Source organism: Urocitellus parryii, chromosome 11 (assembly GCF_045843805.1).
Source record: "Urocitellus parryii isolate mUroPar1 chromosome 11, mUroPar1.hap1, whole genome shotgun sequence".
In the NCBI taxonomy this organism is placed as follows: domain Eukaryota; kingdom Metazoa; phylum Chordata; class Mammalia; order Rodentia; family Sciuridae; genus Urocitellus; species Urocitellus parryii.
In genome coordinates, this window is record NC_135541.1 from 42,051,137 (window position 1) to 42,069,044 (window position 17,908).

A 17,908-nucleotide genomic window follows, 5' to 3' on the forward strand; every position below is an offset into this window, starting at 1 on the left:
TGCCTATAAATACTCCAAGTAGTATCTGGATATGGAAACAATTGTGAAGATGGTGCGTGAATTTCTGAAGTTTGTGAAATAGTAAGATAATATGTGTGAAAATGCCTCATGCATGAAAGTGCCCAGTAAATGCTCCCTTCCTTCCCAAGTCACTTGGAAAGCAGGTGGCAGATCCCCAGAGAAAACCTCATAGCATCAGACTCCCATTTCAGTGCTCCTTCCAGGAGGCCCTCCACTAGGGTACTTCCTGTCAGCCTAGCTCCTTCCATCCTGCCATAGAAGTGTAAATACAGATATTTCAGAAATGACTTGGGGCTCAAAAACATCCTGATGAGTATCAGTCATAAATAACAATCCAAAACAACAGTAAGAAAGTAGACAGTACTACTGTTTGGAAAAACAAGAATCAGAATCTGAAAACTGGCAGGGCTCCTGGAGGTCATTCCACCTAAACCCTCCTTTTACAAATGTGGAATCTGAGACTCAGAGAGAAGAGTTTTGTTCATGGCTAGAGAGTTCATTGCTGGTCAAACTAGAATGAGAATTCATAAAAAAAAAATGCATATGTAAAATTTCACATGAAAAATACCACATATTTCCTCCAGAAAATTAGCAGGGATGTACCACAAAAGCACTTAACTTGGGAAAAATCTAAAAATGTTGAAGGTCATCTTCCCACTATGTCAAGAAAGAGAACATTATAAATCACCATTGGAGGAGATGCTCCTGGTTGTATTTTTTAAAAAAATTTGTTTTGATTGTGGTAAAATGCACATAAAATTGACCATCTGAACCATTTCTAAGGGTGCAGTTAAGTGGTATTGAATGAGTTTCTACTATTGTGTAACCATCACCACCCTCCATCTCTTGAACTCTTTTCATTTTGCAAAAATGAAATGGTGTTCATCAAACAGCAACCTCACACTGCAGCCTCCCTAATCCCTGGCAGCCTCCATTTGACTTTCTGTCTCCGAATTTAACTGCTCTGCCTACCTCATATAGGTGGAATCACATGGTCATTGTCTTTCTGTGACTGGTTCATTTCACTGGGCATAATGATGTTCTCAAGGTTCATCCTCATAGTAAGTAGTCTGTCAGAATTCCTCCTTCCTGGTTGTCCTCTCCTGTGTTTCTCTCATCATAACCATCATTGCCATGAGGACGCTGACATGCTTAACACTTTAGGAACTTCTTTCTAGCAGGAGATATAGATGGCCCAGGTGTAAACGACAGCAGCAATGGGGCATAGTGCCTGAGAACTTGGGTCTCTTCTTCTGGACTTATAAAGAGATGACACAGGAGATAAACAGAATTCCATGCTGTGCCCCCACCCTCAACCTCAAATTCCTATATTGCCACTTCCCCAAGTCTTAGCCACAGCCTTGGATTCCATCGTACCTCCATAACTTACCAGATGTGTCATCTTGGCAACATGGTGAACCTTTCCAGGCCTCAGTTCTATCATCAGTAAATGGATAGAATGATTCCAATGTTAGGAAAGCCAGACTTTTTTTTTTTCTTCTGAGTTCTGAGACCTTTTCTGTAGTTTTATAAACTCGAACATCGTTTCTTAAAGAATGATACTAGTACTACCTATTCCACTGGGTTGTTCAGAAACAATGAGATGTTATGTGACGTTTAGGCCACGCTGAGATGCCTTGTTCCAGTCAAGGATCTTTAAGTGACCTCTTGACATTGGGAAGGAACAAATTCTAATTGAATTGTGTAGGTTCTGCTTGTCAGGTGCATTATTTTTTTAATCATAAACACTGAATAGAATTGTGTGATGGCGCTTGGCCCTTCACATCATCATCCATCTCCCCAGCTAGTTGCAACCATCCAGCCCTGCAAACCCCCACACTTTGACCAGCACTTACATTATTATGCTCAGAAAATTACAGATACTTTCTTCCCCACCCTCAAAAAGGGAAAAAAGTGTTTCTTTGATGCATAAGGAGGCAGTGGTCATCTGCCTGCATTTATTTGTTCATGAGGACATTCCTTCCTATTTCAAGATTCTCCTGCCCCTCCAATCCCCTCAGGGCCTCACGGCAAAGGTGCCATTCACTCCATCTCTAAACTGTGGCAAAGCAGAATGCTCAGGTATAGAAACTGATTCCAGCTCCTCTCTGAAGCACAGCATTTCTCTTTGCTGACCAGTTGAGAATCCTTTTTCCCTGCTACAGACACACCCCTCTCCTTTTATTTGATACACAGGACAGCTGTCCCCAAAAGGATGAACCCATTAACTTTCACCAGAGTTGACTTGTTTTCCATCGCATGTTTCTGCTTAAAGAGAAAGCCTTTTTAAAGGGCTGAGCACACACTGAGCGTGTGTACTTAATTTTTAATATGTGTGTGCCCACTGCCAAGAGAACAGAGGAGCCTTAAATAATAATGAAACTGAATTGTGAATGTTGTATGTTTTATGTGGCATTGATTCCTAAATATACTCTTAGCAGCCAGGTATTATTTAATACAGCCCCATTAATCAAGCTGCCAAATCTAAATGAAAACCATATTTAAATATACCTAATAAGATTATGGCTTTGAGTTGAATATCAAACTAACGTTACTACATTTTTTTTCTCCCAGCAAACCTTCATTCACTGCCTTATATTTTTACTCTGAAAGTATTATTTTCACTCTGAGTTCTTTTGTGTTATGAAGCCAATCTTGATTATAAAGTAATTTATACTACACACTTTCATCATCATGCAGGTTTCAGCCGAGCCTCTAAATGTAAGTGTTTTAGAGAGGAAAGAACAACACGGACTTCTTTTTCTGGATGAAAAATGAGATGTCTCTTCTTCTTGGGGTGAGCCCTTGAATTAGAAAGGAAATTAATAATTATCTTAGAGATCCTGAATTGTTTGTAGCTTCTGTAATAAATGGTGTCTGCCTTTTGAACTGTTGTTGCTTTTAGTATTTTGTACTAAATGTTCTGGGTTTTTTTTTTTTTTTTTTCTTTTGACAGTTAATGTTTCTGTTGGTTTTGCAATAGTGACACCTAGGGGCGCTAGGGAATATTGTGTGGGCTGCTAAAATGCTCTTTTTCAAAAGCAATCCCTTTGTGGAGATGGATTGACAAAGTGTTTGTGGGTCATTGGGGCTGAAGGAGAAAGAAGGCAGGTGGAACATGGGTAAGACAGAGAGCCAGTCCTGTCCACCAGACTTCTGATTTGGAGACAAACAGGGAAGGGAGGTAAATAAAATATCTTTTACAAAGAGCTCACTGACCCTGGGGTCATGTACTGTTCTAGCAGATTTTCAGAGCTAGTAATACAGTATTGTATTCACTTACTGTGATTAACTCTTGCTCTTTTCTGCAGCAATTTGCTTGCTGTTCTTGTTCTTGTAACAGGCATTTCCGCAGAGACTAGAAAGAATGATATTGCATGTCGTTCTCTAACTTGCTGGCTTCTAGTCATTTCTTGCTTTACACATCTCCAGTTGTTCTTCTCTTTATTTAATATTTTCTATCCATGTTTGTCCTTATAAAGTTGTATTTCAGACTTTTCACCAATTCATTCTCTCCACTAATATGTTATTATCGTTTCTTCTAGTTTCTGGGTCCTTACAAGTTTATTCGTGTTTACATGTCTTAAAACTTAACTCCTTGCTTAAAAATAATAAATGCATTCCAAACATATTAAAATTCTCTGATTACATAAGTGCTGATAAACAATTCTTATAAAGCTTTAAATACTATATTAAACTCAAAATAGGGAACATGTGTTTAACTTTGTACATAGTAGAAATTCTAAGCTTCATTTTAAAAAGGAATAAATATAGTGCACAGCAATGCATATAATTCTCTTAGACAAGTATTACCTATATGTTGTACCTCTTTAAGATATTAATGGACATCATTTATTGATGCTTTATTATATGTCAAGCACTATTCTAATTACTCTGTGTAAAATAACTCATTAAATCACCAGAGTAGCATGGCTCAGGAACTGTTTTTATCTCCTTTTTATACATGTCCACGAACTGCTATGCATGTAGCAAGGGAAACTTCATCAAGGCAGTGCATGAGATTGTCATTGGTAGCAACAGTACAAGAGTTAGTATAATTCGTTATTTTTATTTATTTATATATTTGGGTACCAGGGATTTGGACTCAGGGGCACTGGACCACTGAGCCACATCCCCAGCCCTATTTTGTATTTTATTTACAGACAGGGTCTTCTAGTTGCTTAGTGCCTTGCTTTTGTTGAGGCTGGCTTTGAACTTACGATCTTTGTAACTCAGCCTCCCATGCCTTACAGGCATGCGCCTCCACGCCCAGCTGATTAGTTCTTTCTTCAGCTCTTTGGGAGTCAGTTTCACTGTGCTGAGTTCCACTACCCAGCTCTTCTATTGGAACTCAATAATATCCCTCACTCTGCTGTCTCTGGCTACTTCCATTGAAAGAGAAACACCTGCCCCCCCAAGGGACAATCCAAGAAACAAGCAATAACAAATAATTGAATTCAGGTAGGAAGAAGTGTTATAAAAGAGAGTAAAACAATGTAAGTAAATAATGATTGGATGGGTAGACTGGGTATGTGAGCAGTTGAGAGAGGCCCTCCTGAGAAAAGAAGGATGTTTGAGATGAGCCCAAATGGCAGAGGACAAAGGCCCTCAGGTGTGAGTGAATTGAACATGCCTGAGGAAATGTGAGAAAACCAGGGAGGCTGGAGGGTGCTGAGTAAAAGGACTTTTATGATGTGAATTTCTTTTTTTCCTCCCATCTCAACTCTGTGACACTGTGTTTCCCATCTCAGACCCTGGTTTCACTGAATTAAAAACATGGTTTTGAAGGGCAAATCCTGAACTATCATCCAGTAGAGAGCTGGGGAAGTATACCTGGGAAAGATTGCAACCTGTGTGTCTTCCTCTTATGCATATTTCCATCCTATGAAGTCAGATCAAAATAAACAAAAGGCAGAGTGAAATCCTGGCACATTTATGTATTCTCAGGGACCCAAAGCACAGAACAAGTCTTGGGTGTCCTTCTTTTCATAGACTGTGTGGGTGATTCTGCTTTGTGGGTCTGCCTCAACACTACACTGGAAGCTGACTGAGGACAGATCTTATCTCTTATCTCTTCAATCATTTTTCTCTTTTGCATTTATTTATTCAGTAAATGCTTCTTGAGTGCTATCTAGATGCCAGCCATCTGTGTCAGGCCCACCTATCCACTCACATTTGTACATTGTAGAAATTCTAAGCCTCATTTAATGATGGACAACATTGATTGATGCTTATTATATGCTAAGCACTGTTCTTATCACTCTACATGAAATAACTTATTTAATCTCCACAATAGTATGGGACAGAATCCTGACCAGGGAGGACTCAGTACTTACTCTCAAAGTTCTCCTGCTATTAAAGAAGAGAGATACCATAAAATAGGGAACTATAATACTGTGTGTTCTGTCCCCAGCCTTGAGGAGTCAGAGAAAACTTTCCAAAGAAAATGACTGTTGAGTCAGGACTTTAAGTGCAAATAAACAAAGGTGAATGCAGTTGTATATGTGTGCTTATGTGCATGTAATGTGTGTGTATGTATGTTGAGGAGCCAAAGTGGGAAGAATTTTAAATCTTGGGAACAACAGACTCATGAACTCAGAAATGAACTCAATTTTGTATTATATAAAAACAAAAATGAAAGAATTTTCCCCACACACACATGTTGTAGGGACAGCTCATGCGTTGAAGGTATAGGGCCAAAAGGCATTTCGCTCATTCACCCTAAGATATCATTCTTTCCCATATTGTCCATCATTTCCCCTTAGAATCCTATGGGGACCCATATCCTTATTAAAAGGTTGCCAGGTAGATCATCCAGTGGTATATTGAGAGAGCAGGCTGAGCATGCATCTTATTCTAGAGATGACCCTATCTATGGAACTGGACATACCCAAAGTTCAGTGGCCAATATTTCTGTTTTTCTGAATGCTGCCTGAATAGAACTTTAGGGTAAACAAGTGAATTTAAAAAGTAAGGCTGTATATGAAAGAGAGAGGGGCTGCAGTATATGTGTTCCCGATGCCAGAGGCAGAAAGCTGGTGTGGGAAGGGAGAACCTGGGGCCTCGTCTCTTCTCTACCACTAAGTTGTGGTGTGGCACTGAGTAAGTAGCAATCCTCCAGCCCATACAGTGGAGCTGTTCCAGGCAATATCTAAGGTTCCTAACAGCTCTGGAATCCACATCCTTCCTGAACAGCAGCCCTGGGGCCACACTCCTCCAGAGGTGTGGGTATCATGGGGCTCAGAGCACCTGGAGAAGCTGTCCTAATCTACCATGTTCTTTAGACAGTTCTGCTTGTTCGCTGCCCGTGCTTCTGCAAGGCTATGGGTGGCCACACCTCTGATGTCCTCCCTCTTTCCTTTGTGTCTGTTATTCTAAAGGGATCTGAGAAGCTGGCTATTCCAATTCAACCTTTCATTGGATCTTGTACAGGGAGCCTCTGAGCTGCCCATTCCCCCTGGCCCCTCTAGCATCCCAGCAATTCCACCAGTATGCAGGTGCTAGCTCCTCCACTGGCCACTTGTGTGACTTTGATCAGGTTTCTTAATCTCTCTGCACCTCTACTACCTCAACTGTGAAATGTGGATAACGTGTTCCTGGCAGGGACAATTTTCACCAAGGATTAGTGAGATGATCCACATAACGCAGTTAAAAGGAGAAATGCAAGCATTAGTTATTGTGTGTCCTAATTGTTCCTTCAGCCCTTCATTGCTGCCTTCCTTCTTCACAGATTTTCTTTCCAGCTCTCACGCAAGCACTAGGGATACAGAGGTAACTAGGACACCCTCTCTGTCCAAAGGAGTTCTGTCTAGTGCCATGTGTTGAGTGGTTTCTATGTGTCCAGCACTTTGTCTAGATTACTTCATGGAATCCCACTCCATTGCAGACCAATGTTTATTCTTCTCATTTTGTGCTGGAGGAAACTGTAGCCCAAAGAACTCATGTGACATTCCCAGCATCACACAATTAATAAATAAAACCTTTGGAATTGGAGCTCAGATCTCCTAGACTCCAAATCAAGTGATCCTCCCACCACCTTACCAGGCTGCCACAAGGCTGCCATTGCATTGGTTTGAAAGGAAAAAGGAGAGTGAATGATGGAATGATCATAATGGGAAAGAATCGCTTCTTCCGGGGCTGTCCACTTCCAGCTTTCAGAAGGGGTGGGAGGCTAGGTTTGTGAGCCCAGCTCCCAGCGGTCTTTGCTTCAGCCCATCTGAAAAGGATCTGTCTTTAAAAGCAAGGAGCCAGAAAAAATAATTCATACTAAAAACAAACGCTGTCATGAGTCATTTGACTTTGCTTTCCCCTGAACACATAGTTTATGTCTTGGGCGAGCTAAGGCTAAAGGAACATCTGATATGTTTTAAGCTAGCAGAGCCATTATTTAAGGCGCTTCACATCCAATATGTGCCCATTGGACCCCATGGTTTAAATCACAGCTTGTGCTTACGGGACCTGACAATTTGTTATTTTGTTGTACTTGTATTGGAGTGTGATTGTGTACATGTTTTATCAAGCTGACAAGAATCATTTTGGTCCATGATTCAGAGGTTCTCAGGCTATCAGCTAACCCATGCACTTGTCATTCTGGGTGAGAGTGTGCGTAGACAGGAATGTGTATATGTGTGCATGTGCTCAAATACAGGAGCACCTATGCAAAGGAGAGAGAGTAGGGGAAACAGGCATCCAGACAAGTACCTAACATTCCCACTGGCAAAGGAGGAAGCCCCAGCCTAGGTTGGTGTTTCTCCCCTGAATGAGATAACACAGAGAACAGACAAGTGGCTCTGTGGCCAATTTGCTTTTCTTTAAGCAATAAAAATATTACAGGAATACACTTACATTGTAAAAACACGAACAACAGAGAAATACAGAATAAATGGTGAAAGGCATGAACTTCCCAGAGGCCATCACTATTCCATACTTCCTGTGTCTGCCTAACTTTTTCAATGTACTCATACACATGCACACACAGAGTCACATGGTAGAAATTGTTCAACTTTTTTTTTTCATTTACAAGGTATTTTAGAATATGTTATCCTAAAATACAGAGCTTCCTAGTGTCTATTCCATACTAACAGTAGTTCCAGAGTCCATATATATTTAAAAATATTAACTGGGTTCCTATTGGTAGACACATTAAATTGTTCCTACTGTTTAGCTGTCACAAACTGTGACACAAGCATGCTGTTGATTTGGTTCTTCATACACAAGTATGAGGATTTCTTGGAGACATGGGGAAAGTGGGATTGCTAGTGAAGGATTGGTGCATTTAAAATTTTGTTAGCTATGCCCAAAATATCCTCCAAAAAGGCTGTCCCAACTTGTATCCCTTCCAATGATGTCTCTACACCTTTGCCAACATTGGATATTGTCAATCACTGAACATTTTTGCCAATTTCTTGAACAGAAAATGAATGTTCATATCCTTTGTCTTCCTGATTTACTGGTAAAATGGACATACTCTTAGTATCTATGGGCCACTTAAATTTCTGTTTTCAGCTAATGGTCTGTGAATACCCTTTTTTCATTTTCTTACAGGACTCTTTGTCTTTTCCTCATTGATTTCAAGGAGTTTTGCCCGTCATAGGTACTGAAGACTTTCTTAGGAACTGTTCCTGTCCCCTTGCTCTGAGTGTTGGTTTAATTCTCTGTATAATGGTACTAATCACAACTCTGAAGGGTTGCTGGGAGGTTTACCATCGCCCATGTTTCAGCACATGACAGTTTTCCACACAATTGTTTTTACCTTGCCTGGTTAAAGGCCTTCTCCCCACTCCCCTCTGGACTTTAAAAGTAACTGGTCATTGAAAACTGTTGATTTCTATCCTTTTTGAGGATTTTGTAGCCAATAGTGAAGGCACAGCTTGCTTAAGAGTCTGAAGCAATTTCTTAATGATACATCTCAGTGGGCCTAAAGGAAACAAAACACCTACACCATTACTTAATGCAGGAAAATTCTACAGGGTGGCCAACCTTGTTGAAGGGGGGTGGGGTCAGGCCTCTGGGGGACTGCTCCCATACATGTGGGTGGGGAGTTCCTTCTTCTAGAGCTTTCATAGCTCTTGGACTCCCTACCTCCTGTCTGTGGCCTTTGGAATCATCCCCCCTTGTCATCTCATCTGATATCCCTCACTTCTTTTTTTTTTTTTTTTTAAGGGAGAAAGAGAAAATTTTTTAAATTTTTTTTTAATTTTTGGTGTACACAACATCTTTATTTTAACATCTTTATTTTATTTTTATGTGATGCTGAGTATATCGAACCCAGCGCCCCGCGCATGCCAGGCAAGCACGTTACCACTTGAGCCACATTCCCAGCCCAAATCCCTCACTTCTTAAAGCAACACAGTGCTAGAGACTAAGAGCCCAGACCCCAGAGCCAGACTGCCTGCGTTTAATCCCCAACTCTGCCATTCTGCCTGTAAGGTCTGCGGCAAGTTCCCTAAACTCTCTGCCTCTGTTTCTCTGCCTGTTAAATGAGGATACTAATATCCCCTTCCTCCCCCAGAGGCCTGACCCCTCCCCTTTCTCATTATAAAGTGTTTGGCACATGGTATATTATTACAGAAGCCACCAAGAAATAACATGTAGCATCTGCATCCTAGTTCCTCTTTCATGGACAGTTAACTTCTAATACCTTGCTTATTTTGGATTCCACTCTCTAATTTGTAAATGAGTATAAAAATATCACCTCATGGCATTGCTGGGAAATTCCAAGAGGACGATGTACATAATGTTTACAGACAATCAGCAAGTGAGTGGCTACTCTGGTTATGATTATAAAAGGACAGGAGTAGAGGGTAACACTCCTGGGGGAAGTATCCCATCTTCAATAGTAATGGAGTTGGGCATACTGGGTTAGAATTCAGCTGCCACACTCAGCCTTGTGACCTTGACCTCAGCTCTCCAAAATTATCTCCTGATGTGTAAAACTGGCTCAATAATGGCACCTACCTCTAGGTTCATTATGAAGAGGAAATGATGATAAATTGGCATATAGACAGTGCTTGTTGCATCTCTTATCCAACCATGGAAAAATTCCTGCTTGTAGCCAAGGGGCAGTGGGCAGAAGTGATAGCACCAGAGCCAGAACCCCAACTGATACCACTCTGGCAGGTCTGGAGCACAAGATAAAAAATAGGATGAAAACTGAGGAAAGGAAACTGAGGCAGAAGCCTGGTCATTATAAAATAGGCCAAAATGATTGGGGCAGAGAGACAACCCAATTAATTATATCCATCAGGATTTATCTACAGCAGCATGCTTCACTATAATTCTTAAAACTGTCTCTTTGGAAAGGTACTATTTCCAATTTCACCCAGTGAAACGAGGTTCAGAGAGATTAAGCGACTTACTGGCCCATGGTCACACAACTAAAAGTGCAGGAACTGGGATTTCAGCCAAAGTCTGTCTGACTCTAAGTCCCTAATGCTGTGCTGTCAATAGTATATGCTGGGAGTGACTCAGAGGCCAAGCTGGAGGGGGAGGTGGGCAGGGGTGACTGCTTCTGTGGGCGAACAGAAGTGGTAGCAATGGGGGCTATAGGTCTAGAGCTGACTAGCTTCATGTAAAAATTGGGAAATTTTACCCTGAAGGACAAGAGAGTGTTTTCAGCTGTACTCTGTGTACTAGACTGAGGGTAAACCAAAACACAGCCATAAATAGCCTTCCACAGAGTCTCATCACAACAGCCACTTGTTCCTTCTGTTTGGAGAGGAGTGTTGCATACCCTGCCCCATGCATGATGCTTGGCCATGGCCATTTGAGTTGGGTGACCTGGCTGTGAATGGAGACAAAGGAATCTTCCGATGACCCCCCCAACCTTAGAGCCTCAGCAAACAGTCTGACCCAAGGAATCTGTGTCCCTGTACTTCCTCAAAAGTAGTCCTCCCTAGAGCCAGCTCTCTGAAAGGACTTTCTTCATTGAAAGGGTGTGTCTGAGTTAGAGAATATATTTGTAAAGCTTTCTCTAATTGAAAAAAAAAAAAAGCATTAAAGCCAGAAGGGACTTAAGTGAGTCGTCTCTCTACTCATGCATTTAAAAGATGGGGACATTCAGTTCCAGAGAGATAGGTGACATTCCTAAGATTCTACAGAGAAAACCTGAGAGTGAAATTCAGACCTCCAAATTCATAGTCCTAAATGTGTGATTGTGGCCTGGTGAACCCTTCCTGTGTGGTGACAAGGGCTCTGCCTACCCCTCTTAGCTCAGGGCTGGGATGTGCAGGAAGTGGGAAGGAGCCTGGGTTTGTCCTAGGTGCCTTCTATCTCCCCCATTCATCTTTATTTCTTCCCCCATGTCAACATTGACCACTCCTGTGTGCTCAAGTTTTGTTTCCTGAGAAGCAGACTGGGATTTCTGTAGTCACTGCTGTTCACTGTTCCAGGCCTTTCTTCTACTGTGCACTGAACAAGCGAAAGGACCCTAATCCAAGGAAATACCAGGCTTAGTCTCTGCAGAATGAGTTTCCTTGGATAAGATCTGGCCTTCCCCAGGTACCCAAGTTCATCTCAAGGGTGCAGAAGAGGAAGAGGAAAGGGACGGACATTAGCTCATCTCCTGATACACACTAGAGGTTTGCTTGTATAACCACATTCAGTATTTAAATGAGGTCATGTGAGATAGGAAGACATTCACCTCTCCATTTACAAAGAGGAATTGGAAGGCTAGAAAGGTAAATCACTTCCTCAAAGCCAAACAGCAAGTAAGAAAATGGGACCTGAATGGAGATTTGTTTAAAAATGCAAATTATGAGTTTTCTCCAGCTCACCAAGCTAAACAAGGACCTGTCAGCTAGGCTGTAGTTCTCAAGTATCATTAGAAGGCTGCCCTAGGCAGAGCTAGTTATATAATTTATAGGGCCCAGTGAAAAAATGAAAATTCAGGACCCTTTCCAGAAGCAGGGAAGTTTCCCCTTCCTTCAGACCTGTTGTCTTGACTGGAAGCTGACAGGTGTCTTCCAGGGCTTTCCAACTTCCACATGGGGATCCTCCTCCATCTTGCGAGACCAACACCCTTAGACAGTGTGAGGGAGTGCCCATCGCTGCTCTGCTCCCCCCTGAGACACAGGGGACTCACTTCCTGGCCTGACCTTCCCTATACCTGTGCTCATCCTAAAGGGAGGAAGTGTCAAAGCAAAATACACCCTCCATGCAATCCTGTCACCATGCTAGGGACACAGGTCTGGTAGGGCACCAGAACACAGGGACAAGACAGCCAGAAGTCAGTCCTGGAGAAGCAACACCAGGCCCCCAGCACGTGCTCTATTATCCCATTAGTCTTCACCTACAAAACACCAATTCAAAGATAAAATTTTAAAAACTTGCAAGAAAGCAACTGCAGGTCATTAAACCCCAGCTTGGGTCCTCTGTGTATGGGGCTCTGTATACTACATAGGTGATGTACCCATGCATCTAATCCTCAATGCATGTCCCTAACAGAGTGTCATTAGTCCCTGGGAAATGAAAAAATAAGAACAGCATGTTGAATTTTTAACAAGACTAAATGAGGCATGATTTCCCTTTATTCTGAGCATGGTAATCACATGTATGTGTGTTAAAATCTTGTTGTTATGAAATAAGGGATGAGGGTAGATGTTCAGCAGTTATTCTGTTTAAAGTCCCTAAATAATAAAATAAAAATCTGACAATTCTTTGCATGCCTCCAAAAGGTTTGGATATTTTATTAAGCTAAACTTTGGGAACCCATGGGCCAGGACCTCCAAGAAGATAGGCCTTCCTGCTTGTGGGGACAAAGCCAGTTCCTTATCACAGGCATTAGAAAGGCTTCCACCTGCACACAATAAGCAATTGCTGCAAACTTCAGTATTTTCTAGATACATTTTTGCTTCTTAGGAGTTTACAAGGCCTGGTGGAATCTGTCAGAGAAGTCAATGCAGAGTAGAAAAATAAAAAGCTAAATTCAAAGTCTAAAATTTCCTAGTTTTCTACCTTCCTCAAGAGAGCAAGACCTGATAACAGGTATTTCTCCAAATCTCCCAACCATCAGTTGCTCCTTGGAAATGAAGCAGAAAGTGATAGTACATCCCAGAGAGAACTAGCATATGTCTTAGGTCTTGATGTCATTAATAATAATAACATCCTCCTTCCTTCTTAAAAGTATTTTGGACTCAAGATAAGTCTATTGGGATAATAAACCACAACCATTGTGTATATGTATACCACATTTTCTTTATCCATTAATCTACTGAAGGGCATCTAGGTTGGGTCCACACTTTAGCTATTATTAATTGTGCTGCTATAAACATTGATGTGGCCATGTCCCTGTAGTATGCTGTTTTTAAATCCTTTGGGTATAGACCAAGGAGTGGGATAGCTGGGTCAAATGTGGTTCCATTCCCAGTTTTCCAAGGATTCTCCATACTGATTTCCATATTGGCTACACCAGTTTGCAGCCCCACCAGCAATGTATGAGTGTGCCTTTTCCCTCACATCCTTGCCAACACTTATTATTCTTAATAGCTGCCATTCTGAATGGAGTGAGATGAAATCTTAGAGTAGTTTTGATTTGCATTTCTCTAATTGCTAGAGATGTTGAACATTTTTTCATATATTTGTTGATTGATTGTATTTTCTCTTCTGAAAAGTGTCTGTTCAGTTCCTTGTCCCATAATATGCTGAGGGGGGTGGTGGTGATGGAATGATTAAATGAACTCTAGATAGGACGAAGGGGAAAAGGGGAGGGAGGGGCAGAGGGATAGGAAAGACGGTGGAATGCGATGGTCATCATTACCCTAAGTACATTACATGTAAGAAGACATGAAGGATGTGACTCTACTTTGTGTACAGTATAAAAAACTGTGCTCTATATGTGTAATATGAATTGTAATGCATTCTGTTGTCATATATAACAAATCAAAATTTTAAAAAATAAACCACAGCCACCCTAATTAAAGTTCCCTTTATCCCTCCCAAGGCAGGAAGCCCATGGTGGCCAGTCATGTCTTTCCTGCTAGAAGCCTGAGTAGGGTATCAGTGTAGAGTCTGCGGGATCCACTTACATCTGGGGCTTCAAAGACCTAAGGGTGGGTGAATCTGTGTGGCTCCAGAGGCTTTCCCCATGGTATTATCTATGGGAGCATAAAATTGAGGGCCACGCCAGTGTCTGTCCTTTGATGAAGAAAAATCTATCTACACAGGGATTCACCGAATCTGGGAACAGACAGACATACAGTGCCTTCTGAGGATTATAGCCAAAATGGTTTTACTCTGTGGAATTAAACACAAAACAGACAGCTGATTGCTGTTAAATTTACACACACAGACCCAACTATTACAGTGTCTTCTCAGCTACAGACCCAGAGAGACTTTTCCTAGAATAGACCAGTTGTTGTGCTGGATTTGGGGATAAAAGGAGAGAAGGATGAGAAGAACTGCAGGCAAAAAAAAAAAAAAAAAGAGAAGAAAAGGAGAGAGAAATAACAAGTCAGATATGTCGACAGTTTTGAAACACATGAAGTCTGTACCATTTAGCTGAGGTTGTGTTTTTCTTTTTATTCCATGTATTTGACAGATGAAAAGAAATCTCTGACACTGGCTACAGATTCTCAGGTTTAAGAACCCTCTCATTGACCCAAAGAAAGAGTTAAATGAATCACACTATCAAGGCCTTCAAACAAAGAAGAACTTGGGGAAAGCTTGAGAGTTTGCAGGGCATTTGGATGACATTTCTGGATGCCCTTTGTTTCCCCCTTTCAAGAAAAGCCCTTTCTTTCTTTGCCTTCTCACATAACAGCTTGAGATTCTTGTCACCCCCCACCCCAAAAATGCATTTGAACTTGCTGGGTTTGTTAAGAGTCGAGGCATGAAGCATTTTTCCATGGTAGAAAAGTTCTGGCATTCCACAGCAGAACTAATGTGGGATTTGGAAAGCCTGCCCTATTTGTGCAGTTAATTAGGGCTCCCCAAAGGCAGTTGATCCATCCATGTCACAGGAAACCTATCCTTTGATGAGGTGGGGGCCAGGGAAGGCTGAGAGTGTGTGAGCGCCCTGAGTGGGTGGGGAACGTGGATTGTACACCTGTTCCCCACAGACTGCAACACGGATTCCAAGGAGCAAGGCCATGTGCTTTGGGTCCCCAGCCCAAAATAATCAGAAAGGGTGTTTCCAGGGTTGAGTCTAATCCTGGAATAGTGGGTTCCTCTTGGATCAATGAAATGAGGTCTAGGTTCTAGCAGGAACAAAGTCTCAGCAGAAAAGCTACAGGTTTTAGACTCATTCTTAGAAAATGAATTCAGTTACTTCTGAGCTCTTAAATTTTTTTTTCATATGAAAGTTATACTGATGCCTACTCCTTGAGTCCATTACAACAAGAGCTAATTTTTGTTGAATAATTACTGTGAGTAGGGCACTATTCTAAGAGTATGGAGTATATTAACTCTCCAGTCCTCTATGGACCATATAAAGTAAGTTCTATATTAGAGGTCAGCAAACTATGCCCCTCCATGTGAAATCCTGTCCTTTGTCTGCTTTTGCAATAAAGTCTTTATTGGGCCACGGTCATGGCCAATCGTTCACTTGCACACTACAGATGCTTACTTGCTCCTACCGCAGGGCTGAAGAGTTGTAACAGACCACATCGCCCTCAAAACTTGAAATAGTTGACCTCTGACCCTTCATAGAAAAAAATTGACTAACCCCTGCTTTAAATAATCCCAACTTGAAGAAAATAAGCTAAAGACATTTTAAGTAACCAAGATGAGGCATCACAGTCGGTTGGGCTTCTACAGTGTGAACCATACACAGTCTGACTCATGAATCTGTACTCTTCACCAGGGTCCTATAGCATATCAAGTGCCTAAAGTGGTATTTGGTCCAAAGGACATGCTTGGTACATCTGTTCCACTAGCAGTTCTCAGCATTCCACATGGTGCTGCTTACCTATGACCTATGCCTCCCTTCCCAGGTTCTTAGCAACCCCAGTCATCTTGGCCTTCTCTTGTGCCAGATGAGGAGGAGGAGGAGGAGGAGGAGGAGGAGGAGAATGTTTATTGGTACTAGGGATTGAACCCAGGGGTGCTTGACCACAGAGCTAAATCCCCAGTGACCCCCTCCTATTCTAAATCATAAGAATGTTTATTTTTAAAATAATGTTTAGTATAGCATTGGAAGACCTTGTGCCAAATATTTGATTAACACATGCCTTTTGGAGAATTTTCTTCATGTTTTAAAAATGTAATATATTTTTTATGACTAGTAGCTATTAAAATTAAGCAATCACGGGGCTGGGGTTGTGACTCAGTGGTAGAGTGCTCTCCTAGGACGTACAGGGCACTGTACTGTGATCAGCACCACATAAAAATAAAATAAAGGTATTGTGTCCAACTACAATCAAAACAAAATATTTTTTAAGAAATTAAGCCATCAAAATCTATCATAAACTTCTAAAATTTGAAGCAAAATAATAAGAAGAAAAGAAAAATTACAGCACCCCACCATCTGCAGGTCTCTCTATGTTGCTTAGGGCCTCAATAAGTTTCGGAGGTGGGCCTCTGTCTTACAGTTGTCCTGCCTAAGCAGGAGAGATTACAAGCACCACCAAGCCCTGCTCAGATTGTATTTTCAACTCAGCAGAATTCTGGCTATTTTATATCAGTATCTCAGTCCAACAAACAACTCCATGAAATTTGGTGTCACTGTCTTCACTTAAAAAACAGAGACCCCCTCCTGACCCCTGAGCTCCCAGTAATCTTTACTCTCTTTTGGGGATCCTCCAAGGGAATACTGCTAGGAGTTTTTGAATGTTTTATGCTGCAAACTAGCATTAAAGAAACAAAAAGTAGGGGCTACTTGAGGAAGGATTATAATCTTATTGGGGAGAGAAAAATCTAAGTCTTGGGGCCACAGCAGGCATTTTATTTTATTGTTTTTCTTATTTTTTAATTCTAATTAGTTATACATAACAATTGAATGCATTTTAACACACTGTACACAAAATGAGCACAGCTTGTCTTTCCTCTGGCAGTGCAGGGTCACACTGGTAGTGTAATCATTCATGTATATAGGATAATAATGACTATCCTTCCCATCCCCACCCCTCCCCTCACTCCCCTCTGCATAATCCAAAATTCCTTCATTCTTCCCTATGCCTCCCACCCCATTATGGATCAGCATCCACTGATCAAAGAAAAATTCAAGCTTTGGTTTTGGGGGTTCGGCTTATTTCACTTAGCATGACTTTCTCCAGCTCCATCCATTTACCTGCAAATGCCATAATTTTATTCTTTAAGGCTGCATAGTATTCAATTGTGTATATGTGCCGCATTTTCTTTATCCATTCATCCGTGGAAGGGCACCTAGGTTGGTTCCATAGTTTAGCTATTGTGAATTGAGCTGCTTCAAGCATTGATGTGGCTATGTCACTATAGTATGAAGAACAGGCATTTTAAAGTGAAGTTATTTAGCAGATTGCAAGTGGGAATGAATTCAGAATGCTGTGGACAGGGGAGGTGGGGGCTACCAAAGTCTTCTTGGTCAAACATAAACTTGGCCTTGAATGTGGGGATGAATTTAGAAAGGAGAGATATTATCCTATTTTACAGTGAGAAAACTGAGCCCTAGGCAGCAGCAATAAAACTAATGGGAAAATGAGAAACATTCTACCATGCCTATTTCAACAGTGCAGGGCTTCTGGGTTGTTCCTTTTCTTTGGTGGATACTTGTGCCTGTGGTTGGGATTTTATAGTGTACCTATACAATCTTACCATATGTATGCAAATGGTTGCTCCTTGTTTTGACACTGATACCTATATCATTGCTCATGGACTCAGAGGGAGGGTCATGATTTAGAGACCCTGCACATCCTGGACCACTCTAATATCTCCCAGTATAGGCAATGGGGAGCTGAGCAGCGTAAGCCATAAG

The 17,908-nt window shown here is 41.5% G+C and overlaps 1 protein-coding gene across 6 annotated transcripts in view; it reads left to right on the forward strand.

The window, feature by feature from the left end:
- Positions 1-17,908, forward strand: part of Fggy (FGGY carbohydrate kinase domain containing) — a 394,333-nt gene that overhangs the window by 340,755 nt on the left and 35,670 nt on the right. The window contains exon 17 of one of the 6 annotated variants that reach the window (XM_026382516.2): positions 2,722-2,818. The exons of the other annotated variants lie outside the window; for them this stretch is intronic. Within the exon in view, the coding sequence (XP_026238301.2) occupies positions 2,722-2,799 (78 nt within the window). The 3' untranslated portion in view covers positions 2,800-2,818. The remainder of the gene's footprint in view (positions 1-2,721; positions 2,819-17,908) is intronic. 6 annotated transcript variants of the gene reach the window in all.